General features: G+C 46.9%; 1 protein-coding gene across 5 annotated transcripts in view; it reads left to right on the top strand.

The window, feature by feature from the left end:
* WDR7 (WD repeat domain 7) overlaps positions 1 to 23,614 on the top strand; it is a 799,383-nt gene that overhangs the window by 698,277 nt on the left and 77,492 nt on the right. For all 5 annotated transcript variants that reach the window (XM_063959708.1, XM_063959725.1, XM_063959718.1 and 2 more), the window contains one exon: positions 23,455 to 23,554. In XM_063959708.1, coding sequence (XP_063815778.1) covers positions 23,455 to 23,554 — 100 coding nt within the window. The remainder of the gene's footprint in view (positions 1 to 23,454; positions 23,555 to 23,614) is intronic.

Genomic DNA, 23,614 nt, shown 5'->3' with positions numbered 1-23,614 from the left:
TAGTATATTAGTTGATTAAAAAAAATTGCCAGTGTGTCTTGGCAATTTTAAAATCTTGTTTAGTGTGCCACGAGTTTAAAAAGGTTGAAAATCACTGGTATACAGCTACATAGACTGCACTCGTCATAGCTATATGACATTCTTTAGTTGTTCTTATTAACAGTCATTTATAATAGAACCAACTTACTCAACAGTTCTTTACAATGGGAACTGGGAACAGTGATAAAATACAACTGGGTATGCAACGTGATATATGAGAGCTCCTTGAAGGCTCTTGTAGTGCATATCTGTCCAGCCAGATTGTACGTTTTGTGTGAACTGTGTAGAAGAGTCTATGGTGGTTCTGGAACTCGGTACGCTTACTTAGCAGGGATGTTTTCCAGGGAACACTTGAGCGCCAGGCTAGTGAATGTGGTGTCACATAGCTTCTGTTGACTGGTGAGACAATAAGTAGCTCAGTGTTCTTTTCTCTCTCAGTTAATTTTCTATATGAAGATACGCTTCTCTTTTCCATTTAGAATGATGCTGCATTGCGGCACATCCACATCAGAATAATCCTACTTCTCAACTCGTCTCCATCTTTAACCTTCATCCCTTGGTATCCCTCTCCCTCATTTGTATGCTTATCCCCGTGTGTGTGTTTGTGTGTATGTATATATATATATTTATATATATACACACAAATTAGAGATGTGCACCGGACATGTTTTGGTTTTGGATTCGGTTCCGCCGCCGTGTTTTGGATTCGGACGCGTTTTGGCAAAACCTCCCTGAAATTTTTTTGTCGGATTCGGGTGTGTTTTGGATTCGGGTGGGTTTTTTTTTTTTCAAAAACTCCTCAAAAACGGATGGTCTTCTGTATACCGGCGGTCGGGCTCCCGGCGCTCAGTATACCGGCGCCGGGAGCCCGACAGCCGGCATACCGACACTTATTTTCCCTCGTGGGGGTCCATGACCCCCATAGAGGGAGAACAAAATAGTGTGGCGCGCGTAGCGCGCCACCGCGCCCGTAGCGTGGCGAGCGCAGCGAGCCCGCAAGGGGCTCATTTGCCCTCGCCACACTGTCGGTAAGCCGGCGGTCGGGCTCCCGGCGCCGGTATGCTGGTCGCCGGGAGCCCGACCGCCAGCCAGCCGTAGTGAACCCCTCAAAAACAGCTTAAATCATAGAATTTGGGGGTAATTCTGATCCCATAGTATTATTAACCTCAATAACCATAATTTCCACTCATTTCCAGTCTATTCTGAACACCTCACAATATTATTTTTAGTCCTAAAATTTGCACCGAGGTCGCTGGATGACTAAGCTAAGCGACCCAAGTGGCCGGCACAAACACCTGGCTCATCTAGGAGTGGCACTGCAGTGTCAGACAGGATGGCACTTAAAAAAATAGTCCCCAAACAGCACATGATGCAAAGAAAAAAAGAGGTGCACCAAGGTCGCTGGATGGCTAAGCTAAGCGACCCAAGTGGCTGGCACAAACACCTGGCCCATCTAGGAGTGGCACTGCAGTGTCAGACAGGATGGCACTTAAAAAAATAGTCCCTAAACATCACATCACATGTACCGTACTGCTATATATATATATATATATATATACTGGTGGTCAGCAAAATTCTGCACTGTCCTCCTACTATATACTGCGCACAACTACAATGCAGCACAGATATGGATAGTATACTTGACGACACAGAGGTAGAGCAATGGACTACTGTACTGTACTGCTAGATATATACTGGTGGTCAGCAAAATTCTGCACTGTCCTCCTATATATACTGCGCACAACTACAATGCAGCACAGATATGGATAGTATACTTGACGACACAGAGGTAGAGCAATGGACTGCTGTACCGTACTGCTATATATATACTGGTGGTCAGCAAAATTCTGCACTGTCCTCCTACTATATACTGCACATAACTACAATGCAGCACAGATATGGATAGTATACTTGACGACACAGAGGTAGAGCAATGGACTACTGTACCGTACTGCTATATATATATATATATATATATATATATATATATATATATATACTGGTGGTCAGCAAAATTCTGCACTGTCCTCCTACTATATATACTGCGCACAACTACAATGTAGCACAGATATGGATCGTATACTTGACGACACAGAGGTAGAGCAATGGACTACTGTACCGTACTGCTATATATATACTGGTGGTCAGCAAAATTCTGCACTGTCCTCCTACTATATACTGCGCACAACTACAATGCAGCACAGATATGGAGCGTTTTCAGGCAGAACGTAGATATTTGCAGCACACTGAACACAGATATTTGCAGCACACTGAACACAGAAACTGAGAGAATGCAGCCACGTCCTCTCGCTATCATCTCCAATGCATGAGTGAAAATGGCGGCGACGCGCGGCTCTTTATATGCAATACGAATCTCGCGAGAATACGACAGCGGGATGATGACGTTCGGGCGCGTTCGTGTTAACCGAGCAAGGCGGGAAGATCCGAGGCTGCCTCGGAACCGTGTAAAATGGGTGAAGTTCGGGGGGGTTCGGATCTCGAGGAACCGAACCCGCTCATCTGTAATACAAACAAAATGATCCGGCACTCCAGCAGGCCCTTCGCTGCAGTAATACTTGCTCCCGGTGCCCTCCTCATAGGCCACTAGCCCCTCATATATCCGTCGAAAGGAGGCGGCACTCGGAGACTTTTAATGCAATCAAACTGGTGGATTTGTTCGTGCATCAATGTTTCGGAGCCGCAGCAGAAACGTTGATGCACGAATAAATCCGCCAGTTTGATTGCATTAAAATTCTCCGAGTGCCGCCTCCTTTCGATGGATATATATATATATATATATTTATGAAAGATTCACATGTGCGGCACTCCACTTCCAATAAAAGACAGAGTCAAAGATCTGATCGACGTTTCGGTGTTATTATTACCGTCTTCAGGATACAAATAAGTGAAAAAACAGCTTACCTTAGTTACATACAAGACCGGAAACCACCCTCAGTGACCTCCATGGCAGTAGCATGCGGGACGCCAGCAATATAGCACAAGGAATCACGGGCAGCACTCTCCAGACTTGCAAGATATGCAAGTCTGGAGAGTGCTGCCCGTGATTCCTTGTGATATAGATATATATATATATATATATATATTTTAGAGATGAGCGGTTTCGGTTTGTTGAGATCCGAACCCTCCCGAACTTCACCTATTTTACACGGGTCCGAGGCAGCCTCGGATCTTCCCGCCTTGCTCGGTTAACCCGAACAAGGCCGAACGTCATCCTCCCGCTGTCAGATTCTCGCGAGATTAATATTCTATATAAAGAGCCGCGCGTCACCGCCATTTTCACTCTTGCATTGGAGATTGAACGGAGAGGACGTGGCTACGTTCTCTCCCTGAAAAGCTCTGTATCTGTGCTCAGTGTGCTGCAAATATCTACGTTCTCTGCCTGAAAAGCTCCATATCTGTGCTCAGTGTGCTGCAAATATCTGTGCTCAGTGTGCTGCATTGTAGGGACCACCAGTATATAATTATAGTAGTACAGTACAGTAGTCCATTGCTGTATCTTGCAGCTCCGTGTCACTTCAGGTATCCATATCTGTGCTGCATTGTTGTGAGCAGTATATTAGTAGTACAGTGCAGCATTTTGGTGACCAACAGTATATAGTTGTACAGTACAGTAGGCCATTGCTGTATCGAGCAGTATATATATATATATATATATATATATATATATAGTAGTGCAGTGCAGCATTTTGGTGACCACCAGTATATAGTTGTACAGTAGGCCATTGCTGTATCTTGCAGCTCCGTGTCACTTCAAGTATCCATATCTGTGCTGCATTGTTGTGAGCAGTATATTAGTAGTACAGTGCAGCATTTTGGTGACCAACAGTATATAGTTGTACAGTACAGTAGGCCATTGCTGTATCTTGCAGTGAGCAGTATATATATATATATATATATATATATATATAGTAGTGCAGTGCAGCATTTTGGTGACCACCAGTATATAGTTGTACAGTAGGCCATTGCTGTATCTTGCAGCTCCGTGTCACTTCAAGTATCCATATCTGTGCTGCATTGTTGTGAGCAGTATATATATGTAGTAGTACAGTGCAGCATTTTGGTGTCCACCAGTATATAGTTGTACAGTACAGTAGGCCATTGCTGTATCTTGCAGCTCCGTGTCACTTCAAGTATCCATATCTGCTGCATTGTTGTGAGCAGTATATATATATATATATATATATATAGTAGTACAGTGCAGCATTTTGGTGACCAACAGTATATAGTTGTACAGTACAGTAGTCCATTGCTGTATCTTGCAGCTCCGAATCACTGCAAGTATCCATATCTGTGCTGCATTGTTGTAAGCTCAATTCCCTACCTGAACCCTCTGGCACTTTCTCTTCATTTGATGCCACAAGTGCAGTCTTTTCATCCTCCTACTCCACTACCTCTCCTCTTGATCATATACCCTCACAGGTCAGTAAAACTTTGTCTCCTGTGCTTATCCCAACCTTAACTAAAATCTGTAATCTCTCTTTCTCCCTACTGGTTTCTTTCCCTCTTTGTTTAAACATGCAGTGATTACTCCCATACTCAAAAAACACAACTCTGACCCAAACACACTCTCTAACTACCGTCCCATTTCTCAGCTACCCAGTCCCTCCAAGCTACTTGAGAGACTTGCCTACACTCGCCTTACACACTTTCTTAACTCCCACAACTTATTGGACCCACTTCAGTCAAGCTTTTGTGCCCAACCCTCCACAGAGACGGCACTGACCAAAGTAGTGAATGATCTTGTCACTGCTAGATCAAAAGGCCATTACACACTACTTATTTTTCTAGATCTCTCTGCTGCTTTTGACACCGTTGACCACTCTCTTCTCATACAAACACTACAATCCCTAGGTCTTCAGGACACAGCCCTTACTTGGTTCTCATCCTTCCTATCTAATCGCTCTTTCAGTGTTCACTTCTCTGATTCTACCTCCTCTTCTCTACCTCTATTAGTTGGAGTATCGCAAGGCTCAGTCTTAGGTCCTCTGCTTTTCTCAATCTATACCTCCTCTCTTGGTAAACTAATCAGCTCCTTCGGATTTCAGTATAATTTGTACGCTGATGATACTCAAATCTACCTATCCTCCACACCATCTGTATTTGCTCGTGTCACTGGATGCCTGTCTGCCATTTCATCTTGGATGTCATCTCGCCACCTCAAACTCAACATTTCCAAAACAGAATTAATTATTTTCCCACCAGCTAAGAGTAGTTACCAACCTGATATCTCCATAACTGTTGACAATGCAACTATCCACCCTACCCCACAAGCTCGTTGCCTAGGTGTCACCCATAACTCTAAACTGGCCTTTGTTTCACACATTCAATCTGTCTCTAAATCATGTTACATGCACCTTAAAAACATATCCAAAATACGCCCTTATCTTACACAAGATACTGCAAAAACTCTAATCCATGCACTCATCATCTCCCGCATTGATTATTGTAATAGTCTCCTTACTGGTCTTCCCAAACATAGGCTCTCACCACTTCAATCCATTTTAAAAGCAGCTGCGAGGCTAATCTTCCTCGCCAGACGTTCTTCATCTGCTGATCCGCTTTGTCAGTCCCTCCATTGGTTACCGGTATTCTACCGTGTCAAATATAAAATACTTTTACTTACATACAAGGCTATTAACCAAACTGCACCATCATACATCTCCTCACTCATCTCAAAATATCTCCCTACCAGACCTCTCCGCTCTGCGCAAGATCTGCATCTCTCATCCACATGTATTACCTGTTCCCACTCAAAATTACAGGACTTTACCCGGGCTTCACCCACTCTGTGGAATGCACTCCGACGCACAATACGACTCTCCTCTAGTCTCCAAACCTTTAAACGTTCCCTGAAAACTCACCTCTTCAGACAAGCCTACCAAATTTCAGACCCACATACAACCTTCAATGCTTCCCTATCCAGTTACATTCCCTCTGTACAGTCCACATAACCTCACATTTTGTCTTCCAACATTGCTGGGTGATCATATCATACAACCCATTAAGAACCTAGCAATCTGGGGAACCATTATGTAACAGGTAGCATCTATCCTTGTGTATCAATGCCTATTTCCCTATAGATTGTAAGCTTGCGAGCAGGGCCTTCCTACCTCTATGTCTGTCTGTCTTTGCCCAGTTTTGTTCTATAACTGTTGTTCTAATTGTAAAGCGCAACGGAATGTGCTGCGCTGTATAAGAAACTGCTACTAAATAATAAATAAATAGTTGTACAGTACAGTAGGCCATTGCTATTGATATAATAATATTACTGGCATATAATTCCACACATTAAAAAATGGAAAACAAAAATGTGAGGGTGAAATAGGGAAAGATCAATATCCACTTCCATCTAGTGCTGAAGCTGCTGCCACTAGTCATGGCAGAGACGATGAAATGCCATCAACGTCGTCTGCCAAGGCAATGTCATAGTAGAGAGCATGTAAAATCAAAAAAACTAAAGTTCAGTAAAATGACCCAAAAATCTAAATTAAAAGCGTCTGAGGAGAAGCGTAAACTTGCCAATATGCCATTTACGACACGGAGTGACAAGGAACGGCTGAGGCCCTGGCCTATGTTCATGGCTAGTGGTTCAGCTTCACATGAGGATGGAAGCACTCATCCTCCCGCTAGAAAACTGAAAAGAGTTAGCAAAAGCACAGCAAAGAACTGTGCGTTATTCTAAATCACAAATCCCCAAGGAGAGTCTAATTGTGTCGGCGGTTGCGATGCCTGACCTTCCCAACACTGGACGGGAAGAGGTGGCTCCTTCCACCATTTGCACGCCCCCTGCAAGTGCTGGAAGGAGCACCCACAGTCCGGTTCCTGATAGTCAAATTGAAGATGTCACTGTTGAAGTACACCAGGATGAGGATATGGGTGTTGCTGGCGCTTTGAGGAAATTGACAAGGAGGATTCTGATGGTGAGGTGGTTTGTTTAAGTCAGGCACCTGGGGAGACACCTGTTGTCCGTGGGATGAATATGGCCATTGACATGCCTGGTCAAATTACAAAAAAAATCACCTCTTCGTTGTGGAATTATTTTAACAGAAATGCGGACAACAGGTGTCAAGCCGTGTGTTGCCTTTGTCAAGCTGTAATAAGTAGGGGTAAGGACGTTAACCACCTAGGAACGTCCTCCCTTATTTGTCACCTGGAGCGCATTCATCAGAAGTCATTGACAAGTTCAAAAACTTTTGGGTGACAGCGGAAGCAGTCCACTGACAACTAAATCCCTTCTTCCTCTTGTACCCAAGCTCCTGCAAACCACACCACCATCTCCCTCAGTGTCAATTTCCTCCTTAGACAGGAACGCCAATAGTCCTGCAGGCTATGTCACTGGCAAGACTGACGAGTCCTCTCCTAACTGGGATTCCTCCGATGGATCCTTGAGTGGAACGCCTACTGCTGCTGGTGCTGCTGTTGTTGATGCTGGGAGTCAATCATCATCCCCCAGAGGGGAAGTCGGAAGACCACTTGTACTACTTCCAGTAAGCAATTGACTGTCCAACAGTCCTTTGTGAGGAAGATGAAATATCACAGCAGTCATCCTGTTGCAAAGTGGATAACTCAGGCCTTGGCAGTTGTGTTGGTGTTAGACGTGTGTCCGGTATCCATCGTTAATTCACAGGGACTAAGAGAATTTCTTGAGGTAGTGTGTCCCCGGTACCAAATCCCATCTAGGTTCCACTTCTATAGGCAGGCGATACCGAGAATGTACACAGACGTCAGAAAAGGAGTCACCAGTGTCCTAAAAAATGCAGTTGTACCCAATGTCCACTTAACCACGGACATTTGGACAAGTGGAGCAGGGCAGACTCAGGACTATATGACTGTTACAGCCCACTGGGTAGATGTATTGCTTCCCGCAGCAACAACAACAGCAGCAGCGGCACCAGTAGCAGCATCTCGCAAACGCCAACTCATTCTTAGGCAGGCTACGCTTTGTATCACCGCTTTCCATAAGAGGCACACAGCTGACAACCTCTTACGGAAACTGAGGAACATCATCGCAGATTGGCTTACCCCAATTGGACTCTCCTGTGGATTTGTGACATCAGACAACGCCACCAATATTGTGCGTGCGTTACATGTTGGCAAATTCCAGCACGTCCCATGTTTTGCACATACAATTAATTTGGTGGTGCAGATTTTTTTTTTAAATGACAGGGGCGTGCAAGAGATGCTGTCGGTGGCCCAAAGAATTGCGGCCCACTTTCGGCATTCAGCCACCGCGTGCCGAAGACTGGAACACCAGCAAACACTTCTGAACCTGCCCCTCCATCAGCTGAAGCAAGAGGTGGTAATGAGGTGGAATTCAACCCTCTATATGCTTCAGAGGGTGGAGGAGCAGCAAAAGGCCATTCAAGCCTATACATCTGCCTACGATATAAGCAAAGGAGGGGGAATGCACCTGACTCAAGCACACTGGAGAATGATTTCAACATTTTGCAAGGTTCTGCAACCCTTTGAATTTGCCACACGTGAAGTGAGTTCAGACACTGCCAGCCTGAGTCAGGTCATTCCCCTTATCAGGCTTTTGCAGAAGCAGCTGGAGAGATTAAAGGAGGAGCTAAAACGGAGCGATTCCGCTAGGCATGTGGGACTTGTGGATGGAGCCCTTAATTCGCTTAACCAGGATTCACAGGTGGTCAATCTGTTGAAATCAGAGCACTACATTTTGGCCACCGTGCTCGATCCTAGGTTTAAAGCCTACGTTGTATCTTTCTTTATGGCAGACACAAGTCTGCAAAGGTTCAAAGACCTGCTGGTGAGAAAATTGTCAACTCAAGCAGAACGTGACCCGTCAACAGCTCCTTCTTCACATTCTCCCGCAACTGGGGCTGTGAGGAAAAGAATAAGAATTCCGAGCCCAACCGCTGGCAGTGATGCAGGGCAGTCAGGAGCGAGTGCTGACATCTGGTCCGGCCTGAAGGACCTGCCAACGATTACTGACATGTCGTTTACTGTCACTGCATATGATTCTGTCACCATTGAAAGAATGGTGGAGGATTATATGAGTGACCGCATCAAAGTAGGCACGTCAGACAGTCCGTACGTATACTGGCAGGAAAAAGAGGCAATTTGGTGGCCCTTGCACAAACTGGCTTTTTATTTACATAAGATGCCCCCTCCCTCCAGTGTGTACTCCGAAAGAGTGTTTAGTGCAGCCCGGTCACCTTGTCAGCGATCGGCGTACAAGGTTACTTCTACAAAATGTGGAGAAGATGATCATCAAGATGAATTATAATCAATTCCTCCGTGAAGACATTCACCAGCAATTGCCTCCAGAAAGTACACAGGGACCTGTGATGGTGGATTCCAGTGGGGACGGATTATTACTCTGTGAGGAGGGGGATGTACACAGTGAAAGGGGTGAGGAATCGGAGGATGATGATGAGGTGGACATCTTGCCTCTGTAGAGCCAGTTTGTGCAAGCAGAGATTGATTGCTTCTTTTTTGGTGGGGGCCCAAACCAACCAGTCATTTCAGCCACAGTCGTGTGGCAGACCCTGTGGCTGAAATGATGGGTTTGTTAAAGTGTGCATGTCCTGTTTATACAACATAAGGGTGGGTGGGAGGGCCCAAGGACAATTCCATCTTGCACCTCCTTTTTTTTTAATTTATCTTTGCATCATGTGATGTTTGGAGCAAATTTTTATAAGTGCCATCCTGTCTGACACTGCAGTGCCACTCCTAGATGGGCCAGGTGTTTGTGCCGGCCACTTGGGTCGCTTAGCTTAGTCATCCAGCAACCTCGGTGCAAATTTTAGGACTAAAAGTAATATTGTGAGGTGTTCAGAATACACTAGAAATGAGTGGAAATTATGGTTATTAAGGTTAATAATACTATAGGATCAAAATTACCCCCAAATTCTATGATTTAAGCTGGATTTGAGGGGTTTTTGAAAAAAAAAAAACACCTGAATCCAAAACACACCAGAATCCGACAAAACATTTTCAGGGAGGTTTTGCCAAATTGCGCCTGAATCCAAAACACGGCCGCGGAACCGAATCCAAAACACAAAACCCGAAAAATTTCCGGTGGACATCTCTAATATATATATATATATATATATATATATATATATATATATATAGTGCTACACAGTATATACTGTTTGGGGTTTTTCAGTCACCTCATACCGCTTCAATCCTCTGTTTTTGCCCTGTATTTACTGTCACATTAATCAGGGGGTTATTTGCAGGTATTGTGTTTGTCTGGCTATATTGTACTGTTACGCTCTAAGGCTACATTCCCTATAATGTCTGCCACACAGGGCGGGAAAACCACGGACGCTTCTGTATCATGCAGTGCTGGCACCAAGTATTTACCTGAGGGGGAAGTTTTAGCTGATGGTTTAGGCACTGGGTGCCATACACCTCCCAGTCAGCCTGCTGCATCTGAGGCCAATCAGGAACCACCTTGGGCAGCGTTCTCAAGTATGCTGAATACGCTTGTGACACGTCTTACGCACCCCTGTGGGACCTCCTGTGCCATTGCAGCCACATATTGTCCCTGTTGTTAATCCGCCCTGGGCGGACACTCTGTCTACCCAGTTACAACAATTAAATCAATCTTTGGTTAGACAAAAGTCTACCCCACGCCCTTCTGTCGTCAAGGGGTCATCTAAGCGGATCATTTCTTCCTCACAATCCACTAATATTTCAGATAATTCTTCTGATGAGGATGGGGAATATACTGATCTGTCAGACACTGATACAGTCGCTTCTGATGAGGAAACTACAACCCAGGTTGATGATCCTGACCTAGTGGAGGCTATTAAGCTGATTCTCCAAATTGATGATGAGATCGATCCCACTACTGCGTCTAAGAAACCTGATAAGTTCAAACGTCAGAAGGTTACTAAAGTACCGTATATACTCGAGTATAAGTCGATCCGAATATAAGCCGAGGCACCTATTTCTACCACAAAATCCTGGGAAAACTTATTGACTCGATTATAAGCCTAGGGTGGGAAATGCAGCTCTAGCCGTACACAGCCCTCAGTGCCAGATATGCCCTCATGCTGCCAGATATGCCCCTCATGCTGCCACATATGCCCCACAGTGCCAGATGTGCCAGATATGCCCTCATGCTGCCAGATATGCCCCTCATGCTGCCACATATGCCCCACAGTGCCAGATGTGCCAGATATGCCCTCATGCTACCATATATGCCCTCATGCTGCCAGATATGCCCCTCATGCTGCCAGATATGCCCCACAGTGCCAGATATGCCTCATGCTGCCAGATATGCCCCTCATGCTGCCACATATGCCCCTCATGCTGCCACATATTACTTACCCCTCCGTCGATCCCGCGCTGTCTTCTGAAGGAGGGACACGGAGCGCACAGCGCGCGCCTCTCCTGTGTCCCTCCTGCATCTCCGGCGGCCGCGGCGGGTCTATTAAAGGAAGTGCCGGTTCGTGATCAGAGGTCACGAACGGGTACTTCCTTTAATAGACCCGCCGGAGATGCAGGAGGGACACAGGAGAGGCGCGCGCTGTGCACTCCGTGTCCCTCCTTCACACTGCTCTGCCTGTCACACTGCACTGCCACTGACTCGAGTATAAGCCGAGGTGGCTTTTTCAGCACAAAAAAAAGTGCTGAAAAAGTCGGCTTATACTCGAATATATACGGTAGTCTTACCACATACGTCAGGAATCCTGGTCGTCTCCAGGAAAGACATTTTTCCCTGTTTAAAAAGATGCTAGCTCGTTATCCTATCCCTGCGGAGTCGAGTAACAAGTGGGAAACTCCACCGCCGGTGGATCCTCATGTCAACCGTCTTGTGGTGTCATCTACTCTGCCTGTCACCACTGTCACCTCACTGATGGAACCGACGGATAAGCGTGTGGAGGGATGTCTGAAGTCTATTTACTCTCTTACCGGTGCTGTACATAGACCCAGAGCCGGATTAACGGCGGGGCGGAAGGGACAGTCGTCCCGAGGCCCCCACAACTGCAAAAAAACATCAGAGTAGGAGTACAGCATTTATCTGTTTCCTCTCCGTCCTTCTCGGCAGCTGAGACGTTCCATTACAGCTGCTGCCACCGAAGAGCTTCACTCACTGCAGTGTGAAGTCTTGCGAGGTGTGACATTATCTTGCGAGACTTCACACTGCTGTGAGTGAAGCTCCTCGGTGGCCGCAGCAGTAAAGGAACAGCTCAGCTGCCGAGGAGGACGGAGAGGAGACCGGTAAATGCTGTACTCCTACTCCGATGTTTTTTTTGCAGTTGTGAGGATAGTGTGTGTGGGCCCTACAAATTTGTTGCCCAGGGGCCCCCACAGACCTTAATCCGGTCCTGCATAGACCCACTATAGCAGCCTCCTGGGCTGCAAAATGAATTGAAGCATGGGTTCAGGCAATTGAAGATGAGCTGCCCCAGGATATTTCTGACACTGCCAGACAGTATCTGTCTCATATTACCACAGCCTCCCACTATATTCAGGAGGCGGCCTCTGAGGCAGGTGTAATGCCAGCCAAGGCATCTACTACGTCTATACTGGCTCACCGAATTCTGTGGTTGAGGTCCTGCAAGGTGGCCCTAGAATCCAAAAAGACCTTGGAGGTGCTCCCTTTTAAGGGAGACATCCTTTTTGGGGAGGATCTGAATAAGATTGTGACTGACTTGGCTACTGCTAAGACTGCGTTTCTCCCAAGTACTAATCCTTCTGTCATTCCTTTTGACCTCCAGGGAAAGCAAAGGGTCAGGCATACCCAAGACAGGCTCATACTTCCAAATCCACTAAGCCCAAACCTAAACAATCCTGGGACTTCTGCAGTTTGCCCAGGCCTGGTTAAAGACCACTTTGGACGCCTGGGTGCTGGAAGTTGTCTCTCATGGTGACGCAATCTCTTTCAAGTGACGTTCCCCTCGCCATTTCTGCTCGACGGTTATTCCATCGGATCCGTTGAAAGCGCAAGTTCTACACTTGGTTGTGCAATCCTTCCTGGACACAGAAGTGGTGGTGCCGGTACCTCTGTCCCAGAGAGGCAGGGGATACTATTCGACCCTGTTTCTAGTTCTGAAGCCAAATGGGTCCTTCCGGTCTATACTCAACCGCAAAGCATTGAACAAATTTGTGAGAGTGTCCAAATTCTGTATGGAAACTCTGCGCTCTATTGTACTGGCCATGGAACCCGAAGACTATATGGTATCCCTGGACATCCAGGATGCTTACCTGCATATACCTATTGCCGTCTCGCATTAACAATATCTGCGGTTTGCTATTGGCAACCTCCATTATCAGTTCCAGGCTCTGCCATTTGGACTGGCCACAGCCCCTCCGATCTTCACCAAGGTCATGGCCGTGATGACGACCCTTCTTTACCGTCAGGGAATCAGGATCCTGCTGTTTCTGGACGACTTGCTGATCCTGGCGAACTCCCAAGATGTTCCCCTCAGTCATCTGGAACTGACAATTCAATTCCTACAGGCCCACGGGTGGCTCATCAACTGGAAAAAGTCCTCGCTGGTCCCAGCTCGAAGCATGGTGCACCTGGGGGCACTGCTGGACACACAGCCAGAAATTGTTCCTGTCTCCAGAGAAAGTTCAGGACAGGATCAGAACCTTCCTCTCTCGCCCAAGAGTGTCGATACACTCGGCGATGCAAGTACTAGGTCTCATGGTGTCAGCTTTCGACATGGTAGAGTACGCTTAATTTCATTCCCGCCCTCTGCAGAGGTTAATTCTTTCCAATTGTAACGGCCTGCCCCATCGGATCAGGTCTCAAATGATTTCCTAAACTCCGGAGGTTCGTCTGTCACTGAGCTGGTGGCTACAGGACCAACAGTTGAGCAGCTACAGGGTCGGTGGACCAGGAAGGAATCTCTCCTCTGTCAGGTCCGGGTGTTTTTGTGAATCCGTTAACCCGGGACCAACCACAGGTGTAGGTGCTGGGGTATGAAGAAAGCAGGGAGGACGAAGAAAGTTCCATTCCATATATTTATTGAAATTAACAATTCCAGTAAAGAGTTAAATGACAAGTTGTTAATCATCATATCATACTGAAGTATTGCAGGAATGGCAGAAATAATATGCAGGATAAATCTCAAAGACAAATAAAAGAAATGTTCATGGTACTGTATATAAAACAAGCTGATGAATAAATGTTGAATTATCCAAATATAAACAAGCTTTGATGCTGAACTGCAGAATGTGATTAACTGGATAATGCAGACATGAAGAAATAACTGTAAGGATTTGCAATGGAGTTTTGAGAGTTAACTGAGAGCCTGTGAAGAATTATCCTTGTTATGACAACATAGCAAATATAAAGTACTGAATGGGGTTACTTGCGGGTTCCGGAGATCACTGTGAAACTGTAGTAGATGACAAGGTGATGAATGGGTTAAATGCAGAGTTGAACAAACGAACAGCTGAGGGAAATGGAATCCTCCAAACTTTGAATGGTAGGCCGACAAGGTAACCTCATGCAAGACTCTGGGAATTCAACTGTTTCCAGTAGGTGAGCAATTAACTGACAGCACAGCGGAGAGCCGGTGGATCTTTCAGCAGTGAAGGCTGCAGACGGACCTCTGGGAACGGAGGCGATATCTGGACCACGGGAATCACACAGGAATGCACGGAGAGAGCTCAGAGCTAGAGCACAGCGTTGATACAACAAAGCACTGGCCCAGAGTAACATAATCCCAGCCTACTTAAAGGCAGCACAAGCACGGGATTGGCTTACACCTGCCCACAGGTGTTTTCACAAGTGCTCTGTATTACCTATTTGGTCTCCAACATGGCCACCTCCTATACAGCAGACACACCGCAGTGCCTTAGGCCATTTGGTCCCCGCACTCACAGTTCCCAGATTCTGCATTACCTGTGCCACCGATCACGCCGCGTCCCCACACGGGCGCACAGCACCGCGAGCAACCGCACTGGCAACGGATGAACCCCAGAACCCGCAAAGGTAAGAGACCGGTTCGTGACATCCTCCCGATAAACATTCTGGGATTGCGGGCAGTGTTCAATGCGTTGACGCTTACCCTGCCTCTGATACAGAACAGGCCTGTTCAAGTACAATCAGACAACACCACTGCGGTGGTGTACAAAAATCAACACCACCGCGGCGGTGTACAAGGCGGCACTCAAAGCTACATGGCAATGTTGGAAGTATCAAAAATCCTCTGTTGGGCGGAACGCCATCTGTCAGCGATATCGGTAGTCTTCATTCCCGGAGTCCTCAACTGGGAAGTGGATTTCCTCAGTAGTCAGGACGTTCACAACGGAGAGTGGAGTCTTCATCCGGAAATCTTTCAACTCCTAGTGGACAAGTGGGGCCTATCAGATGTAGACCTGATGGCATCTCAACACAATCACAAGGTTCCAGTCTTCGGATCATGGACAAGGGATCTTCAAGCATCGTTCGTGTATGTATTGGCAATTCTATGGAGCATTCGGCTGCCATACGTGTTCCCTCCAGTGTCACTATTGCCCAGGGTACTACGGAAGGTCAAGCAATAAAGAGGAATACTACTTCTAGTCGCTCCAGCATGGCCCAGATAGCATTAGTTCTCAGACCACCTGCAAGGTCTATCGATAGAGTGTCCGACTTCCTCAACGCCCAGACCTCCTCGTTCAGGGCCCTTGTGTCTATCCGGACCTGGCCAGACTGGCTTTGACGGCGTGGCTATTGAAACTTCACTCCTGAGGGCCAAAGTATTCTCTGAGGCGGTTATTCAAACTATGTCAAACCGGCTTCTGCATGGATTTATTACAGGGTCTGGAACTCTTACTTCACATGGTGTGCTGCTAAGAATTATGATGCTTGTTTGTTTCGAACTTACAGGCTTTTGGCTTTTCTGCAACAAGGTCTAGATTTAGGCCTTCGTCTGGCCTCCCTCAAGGTTCATATATGTGCCTTGTCGTGTGGTTTCAGAGAAAAATTGCGTCTATTCCTGATGTTCATATTTTCACTCAGGGTGTTTTACGGATTCAACCTCCCTATGTCCCTCCTGTGGCTCCATGGGATCTGTCTGTTGTCTTAAATGCCCTACAAGAGTCTTCATTTGAACCTCTTGAGTCTGTGGAGCTTAAATTCCTTACGCTTAAGGTTGTTTTTCTATTGGCTGTTGCCTCTGCTAGGAGGGTGTCGGACTTAGGCGCTTTGTCCTGTCGTCCACCCTTTTTGATTTTTCACAGTGACCGGGCAGTTTTTCGAACTCGCCCCGATTATCTACCTAAAGTGGTATCTTCTTTCCATCTTAACCAAGAGATTGTGGTTCTGGCTTTTATCTCTTCCAGTTTGTCTTCCAAAGAATGGTCTTTGGATGTAGTACGGGCTCTCCGTATCTACGTGGAGAGGACTGCCTCTATCCGGAGGTCAGATACCCTTTTTGTTCTTTGTGGTTTTCACAAACATGGCTGGTCTGTGAATAAGCAAACCTTGGCCAGATGGATTAGAATGGTGATTGCACAAGCTTATGTGCAGGCTGGACTCCCACCTCCTCCTGGTATTAAAGCCCATTCTACTCTGCCTGTTGGACCATCTTGGGCGGCCCGCCATACCGCGTTCGCTGTACAATTGTGCAAGGCGGCTACGAGGTCCTCCGTGAACACGTTCAATAGGTTCTATGCCTTTGATACTTCCGACTCCCAGGATGCTTCCTTTGGACGCTGGGTTCTTGTGCCTGCTACGGTGCGTCCCCTCCTATGAGGAACTTAGGACATCCTCGATGTATTCCCTGTGGATTCCCAGTGTACCCCGCTGCAGAAAAGGAGATTTATGGTAGACTTACCATGGTTAAATCTATTTCTGTGAGGTACACTGGATTCCACCGGGCGCCCACCCTGACGCACTAAGCTTCTTTGGGTTTGTATGGCATTAGCCGCTGGTCCCTTCTCCTGTCGTGAGAATGTGGTTCTATGTGACTCGCATCTGCCGTCTCTGTTACCTGCTACTGCATTGGACTGGTTAAGGAAACTGAGCTCCAGTGCCCGGAGCCGGGGTTATAGAGGAGGCGGTGCAGTGCATCCTGGGAACAGTCAAAGCTTTAGCCTGCTGGTACCTCGGATCAAGATCCAACTTTACACCCTGATATATTCCCTGTGGAATCCAGTGTACCTCGCAGAAAGAGATGTAACACAAGTGTGTGTATATATGTGTTTTTATATATATATTTCTCTATCGTCCTAGTGGATGCTGGGGTTCCTGAAAGGACCATGGGGAATAGCGGCTCCGCAGGAGACAGGGCACAAAAAGTAAAGCTTTTTCCGATCAGGTGGTGTGCACTGGCTCCTCCCCCTATGACCCTCCTCCAGACTCCAGTTAGATTTTTGTGCCCGGCCGAGAAGGGTGCAATCTAGGTGGCTCTCCTAAAGAGCTGCTTAGAGAAAGTTTAGCTAGGTTTTTTATTTTACAGTGATTCCTGCTGGCAACAGGATCACTGCAGCGAGGGACTGAGGGGAGAAGGAGTCAACTCACCTGCGTGCAGGATGGATTGGTTTCTTGGCTACTGGACATCAAGCTCCAGAGGGACGATCACAGGTACAGCCTGGATGGTCACCGGAGCCACGCCGCCGGCCCCCTTGCAGATGCTGAAATCAGAAGAGGTCCAGAATCGGCGGCTGAAGACTCCTGCAGTCTTCTAAAGGTAGCGCACAGCACTGCAGCTGTGCGCCATTTTCCTCTCAGCACACTTCACACGGCAGTCACTGAGGGTGCAGGGCGCTGGGAGGGGGGCGCCCTGGGAGGCAAATGAGTACCTATAAAGGCTAAAAATACCTCACATATAGCCCTAGAGGCTATATGGAGATATTTAACCCCTGCCTAATTTTTCTAAATAGCGGGAGACGAGCCCGCCGGAAAAGGGGCGGGGCCTATCTCCTCAGCACACGGCGCCATTTCCTCTCACAGCTCCGCTGGTCAGGACGGCTCCCAAGTCTCTCCCCTGCACTGCACTACAGAAACAGGGTAAAACAGAGAGGGGGGGGCACATTTATGGCGATATTTTGATATAACAAAGCAGCTATAAGGGAGCACTTATTATAAGGCTATCCCTGATATATATATAGCGCTTTTGGTGTGTGCTGGCAAACTCTCCCTCTGTCTCCCCAAAGGGCTAGTGGGTCCTGTCTTCGTTAGGAGCATTCCCTGTGTGTCTGCTGTGTGTCGGTACGTGTGTGTCGACATGTATGAGGACGATATTGGTGTGGAGGCGGAGCAATTGCCAAATATGAGGATGTCACCCCCTAGGGAGTCGACACCAGAATGGATGCCTTTATTTATGGAACTACGGGATAGTGTCAACACGCTAAAGCAGTCGTTTGACGACATGAGACGGCCGGACAATCAATTAGTGCCTGTCCAGGCGACTCAAACACCGTCAGGGGCTGTGAAACGCCCTTTGCCTCAGTCGGTCGACACAGACCCAGACACAGGCGATGACTCCAGTGGTGACGGTGACGAATCAACCGTATTTTCCAGTAGGGCCACACGTTATATGATTTTGGCAATGAAGGAGGCGTTACATTTAGCTGATACTACAGGTACCACTAAACAGGGTATTATGTGGGGTATGAAAAAACTACCTATAGTTTTTCCTGAATCAGAAGAACTAAATGACGTGTGTAATGAAGCGTGGGTTGCCCCTGATAAAAAGCTGATAATTTCAAAGAAATTATTGGCATTATACCCTTTCCCGCCAGAGGTTAGGGAGCGCTGGGAAACACCTCCTAGGGTGGACAAGGCGCTAACACGCTTATCTAAACAAGTGGCGTTACCCTCTCCTGAGACGGCCGCACTTAAAGATCCATCAGATAGGAGGATGGAAAATATCCAAAAAAGTATATACACACATGCAGGTGTTATACTACGACCAGCTGTAGCGACTGCCTGGATGGGCAGTGCGGGGGTAGTTTGGTCAGAATCCCTGATTGAAAATATTGATACCCTGGACAGGGACAATATTTTACTGTCGTTAGAACAAATAAAGGATGCATTTCTTTATATGCGTGATGCACAGAGGGATATATGCACACTGGCATCACGGGTAAGTGCTATGTCCATTTCGGCCAGAAGAGCTTTATGGACGCGACAGTGGACAGGCGATGCGGATTCAAAACGGCATATGGAAGTTTTGCCGTATAAAGGGGAGGAGTTATTTGGAGTCGGTCTATCAGATTTGGTGGCCACGGCTACAGCCGGGAAATCCACCTTTCTACCTCAAGTCACTCCCCAACAGAAAAAGGCACCGACTTTTCAACCGCAGCCCTTTCGTTCCTTTAAAAATAAGAGAGCAAAGGGCTATTCATATCTGCCACGAGGCAAAGGTCGAGGGAAGAGACAGCAACATGCAGCTCCTTCCCAGGATCAGAAGCCCTCCCCGGCTTCTACAAAAGCCTCAGCATGACGCTGGGGCTTCTCAAGCGGACTCGGGGACCGTGGGGGGTCGTCTCAAAAATTACAGCGCGCAGTGGGCTCACTCGCAAGTAGATCCCTGGATCCTGCAGATAATATCTCAGGGATACAGGTTGGAATTAGAGACAGATCCACCTCGCCGTTTCCTGAAGTCTGCTTTACCAACGTCCCCCTCCGAAAGGGAGACGGTGTTGGAAGCCATTCACAAGCTGTACTCTCAGCAGGTGATAGTCAAGGTACCTCTTCTGCAACAAGGGAAGGGGTATTATTCCACTCTTTTTGTGGTACCGAAGCCGGATGGCTCGGTAAGGCCTATTCTAAATCTGAAGTCCTTGAACCTGTACATAAAGAAGTTCAAGTTCAAAATGGAGTCACTCAGAGCAGTGATAGCGAACCTGGAAGAGGGGGACTTTATGGTATCCTTGGACATCAAGGATGCGTATCTCCACGTTCCAATTTACCCCTCACACCAGGGGTACCTCAGGTTCGTTGTACAAAACTGTCACTATCAGTTTCAGACGCTGCCGTTCGGATTGTCCACGGCACCTCGGATCTTTACAAAGGTAATGGCCGAGATGATGATTCTTCTTCGAAGAAAAGGCGTATTAATTATCCCATACTTGGACGATCTCCTAATAAGGGCGAGGTCCAGAGAACAGCTAGAGATGGGATTAGCACTGTCTCAGGAAGTGCTAAAACAGCACGGGTGGATTCTGAATATTCCAAAATCCCAGTTAATGCCGACAACTCGTCTGCTGTTCCTAGGGATGATTCTGGACACGGTTCAGAAAAAGGTTTTTCTCCCGGAGGAAAAAGCCAAGGAGTTATCCGAGCTTGTCAGGAACCTCCTAAAACCTGGAAAGGTGTCTGTACATCAATGCACAAGAGTCCTGGGAAAAATGGTGGCTTCTTACGAAGCAATTCCATTCGGCAGATTCCACGCAAGAATTTTCCAAAGGGATCTGTTGAACAAATGGTCAGGGTCGCATCTTCAGATGCACCTGCGGATAACCCTGTCTCCAAGGACAAGGGTGTCTCTTCTGTGGTGGTTGCAGAGTGCTCATCTATTGGAGGGCCGCAGATTCGGCATACAGGATTGGATCCTGGTGACCACGGACGCCAGCCTGAGAGGCTGGGGAGCAGTCACACAAGGAAGAAACTTCCAGGGAGTATGGACGAGCCTGGAAACGTCTCTTCACATAAACATTCTGGAACTAAGAGCAATATACAATGCTCTAAGCCAGGCAGAACCTCTGCTTCAGGGAAAACCGGTGTTGATCCAGTCGGACAACATCACGGCAGTCGCCCATGTGAACAGACAGGGCGGCACAAGAAGCAGGAGTGCAATGGCAGAAGCTGCAAGGATTCTTCGCTGGGCAGAGAATCATGTGATAGCACTGTCAGCAGTGTTCATCCCGGGAGTGGACAACTGGGAAGCAGACTTCCTCAGCAGACACGATCTTCACCCGGGAGAGTGGGGACTTCATCCAGAAGTCTTCCACATGCTGGTAACCCGTTGGGAAAGACCAATGGTGGACATGATGGCGTCTCGCCTCAACAAAAAACTGGACAGGTATTGCGCCAGGTCAAGAGATCCGCAGGCAATAGCTGTGGACGCGCTGGTAACGCCTTGGGTGTACCAGTCGGTGTATGTGTTTCCTCCTCTGCCTCTCATACCAAAAGTATTGAGAATTATACGGCAAAGAGGCGTAAGAACGATACTAGTGGTTCCGGATTGGCCAAGAAGGACTTGGTACCCGGAACTTCAAGAGATGATCACGGAAGATCCGTGGCCTCTACCTCTAAGGAGGGACTTGCTTCAGCAGGGTCCCTGTCTGTTTCAAGACTTACCGCGGCTGCGTTTGACGGCATGGCGGTTGAACGCCGGATCCTAAAGGAAAAAGGCATGCCGGAAGAAGTCATTCCTACTTTGATTAAAGCAAGGAAGGAAGTAACCGTGCAACATTATCACCGAATTTGGCGAAAATATGTTGCGTGGTGCGAAGATCGGAGTGCTCCGACGGAGGAATTTCAACTGGGTCGATTCCTACATTTCCTGCAATCAGGATTGTCAATGGGTCTCAAATTGGGATCTATTAAGGTTCAAATTTCGGCCCTGTCGATTTTCTTTCAAAAAGAATTGGCTTCAGTCCCTGAAGTCCAGACCTTTGTTAAGGGAGTGCTGCATATACAGCCTCCTGTGGTGCCTCCAGTGGCACCGTGGGATCTCAATGTGGTTTTGGATTTCCTAAAATCTCATTGGTTTGAACCACTAAAAAAGGTGGATTTGAAATATCTCACATGGAAAGTGACCATGCTTATAGCCCTGGCTTCTGCCAGGAGAGTGTCAGAATTGGCAGCTTTATCTTACAAAAGCCCATATCTGATTTTCCATTCGGACAGGGCAGAACTGCGGACTCGTCCGCATTTTCTCCCTAAGGTGGTGTCAGCATTTCATCTGAACCAGCCTATTGTAGTGCCTGCGGCTACAAGTGACTTGGAGGACTCCAAGTTACTGGACGTTGTCAGAGCATTAAAAATATATATTGCAAGGACAGCTGGAGTCAGAAAATCTGACTCGTTGTTTATATTGTATGCACCCAACAAGATGGGTGCTCCGGCGTCTAAGCAGACGACTGCTCGTTGGATCTGTAGCACAATCCAACTTGCACATTCTGTGGCAGGCCTGCCACAGCCTAAATCTGTAAAGGCCCACTCCACAAGGAAGGTGGGCTCATCTTGGGCGGCTGCCCGAGGGGTCTCGGCATTACAACTTTGCCGAGCAGCTACGTGGTCAGGGGAGAACACGTTTGTAAAATTTTACAAATTTGATACTCTGGCTAAGGAGGACCTGGAGTTCTCTCATTCGGTGCTGCAGAGTCATCCGCACTCTCCCGCCCGTTTGGGAGCTTTGGTATAATCCCCATGGTCCTTTCAGGAACCCCAGCATCCACTAGGACGATAGAGAAAATAAGATTTTACTTACCGATAAATCTATTTCTCGGAGTCCGTAGTGGATGCTGGGCGCCCATCCCAAGTGCGGATTATCTGCATAAATTGTACATAGTTATTGTTAACTAATTCGGGTTATTGTTGAAGGAAGCCATCTTTCAGAGGCTCCGCTGTTATCATACTGTTAACTGGGTTTAGATCACAAGTTGTACGGTGTGATTGGTGTGGCTGGTATGAGTCTTACCCGGGATTCAAAATCCTCCCTTATTGTGTACGCTCGTCCGGGCACAGTACCTAACTGGAGTCTGGAGGAGGGTCATAGGGGGAGGAGCCAGTGCACACCAGGTAGTTCTAAAGCTTTACTTTTTGTGCCCTGTCTCCTGCGGAGCCGCTATTCCCCATGGTCCTTTCAGGAACCCCAGCATCCACTACGGACTCCGAGAAATAGATTTATCGGTAAGTAAAATCTTATTATATATATATATATATATGTGTGTGTGTGTGTATATATATATATATATATATATATTATGAATACAGTAGTTTAACAGGTCGATTTGTCAGTCTTCCAACTTTTCAGTAATTTTACTCAGTTTCCTTATTTATTAGTCCATGAGTGCCGCAAAACGTTGATGGAGCCATGGTCGGTTGTGAATAAACTTTGTAGCTGTATCATAAGTCTGATGAGTGGACTGATATTTTGTTTTTCTTCGCAAAGACAGCAGAATACATTAATATCTCTGTTCTAGCATGGACCTTTGGCAGCGTTCTAGAACAGAAGTCAATGTATTATCCTGTATATATGAATTAAAAGTGTATATATCTGTCTGGTAACTGCAGACCCAGTTTTCATATTTCTACTCAGACTTTTTGATCTCCTGGCATAGCATCCTAGCAATTTAATTTTCACATGCGTTTATCCATGCTTGGATGGATATATATATATATATATATATATTAAATATTTTATTATGTGACTGTACCATACCTATTACAATGTATCTGATTAATGTTATTGCTGCATTGATAGGGTAGCTTATGCCTCCTCATCTATTCTGTATCTGCAGGTTCTACATGGTCAGTTACTGTGATCGTAGCCACAGAATAGCAGTGGGAGCCCGTCTTGGCTCGGTGGCCCTGTATGACATCCGGACTGGAAAATGTCAGGTGAGTGGATACGAGATGCCGCCTCACCGGTAATGTGTAGACACATGATTTGCACCGGTC

The sequence above is a fragment of the Pseudophryne corroboree genome, chromosome 1 (assembly GCF_028390025.1).
Source record: "Pseudophryne corroboree isolate aPseCor3 chromosome 1, aPseCor3.hap2, whole genome shotgun sequence".
Lineage (NCBI taxonomy): Eukaryota > Metazoa > Chordata > Amphibia > Anura > Myobatrachidae > Pseudophryne > Pseudophryne corroboree.
The sequence above is the reverse complement of the archived record's forward strand: the minus strand, read 5'-3'. Positions and strand labels throughout refer to the sequence as shown.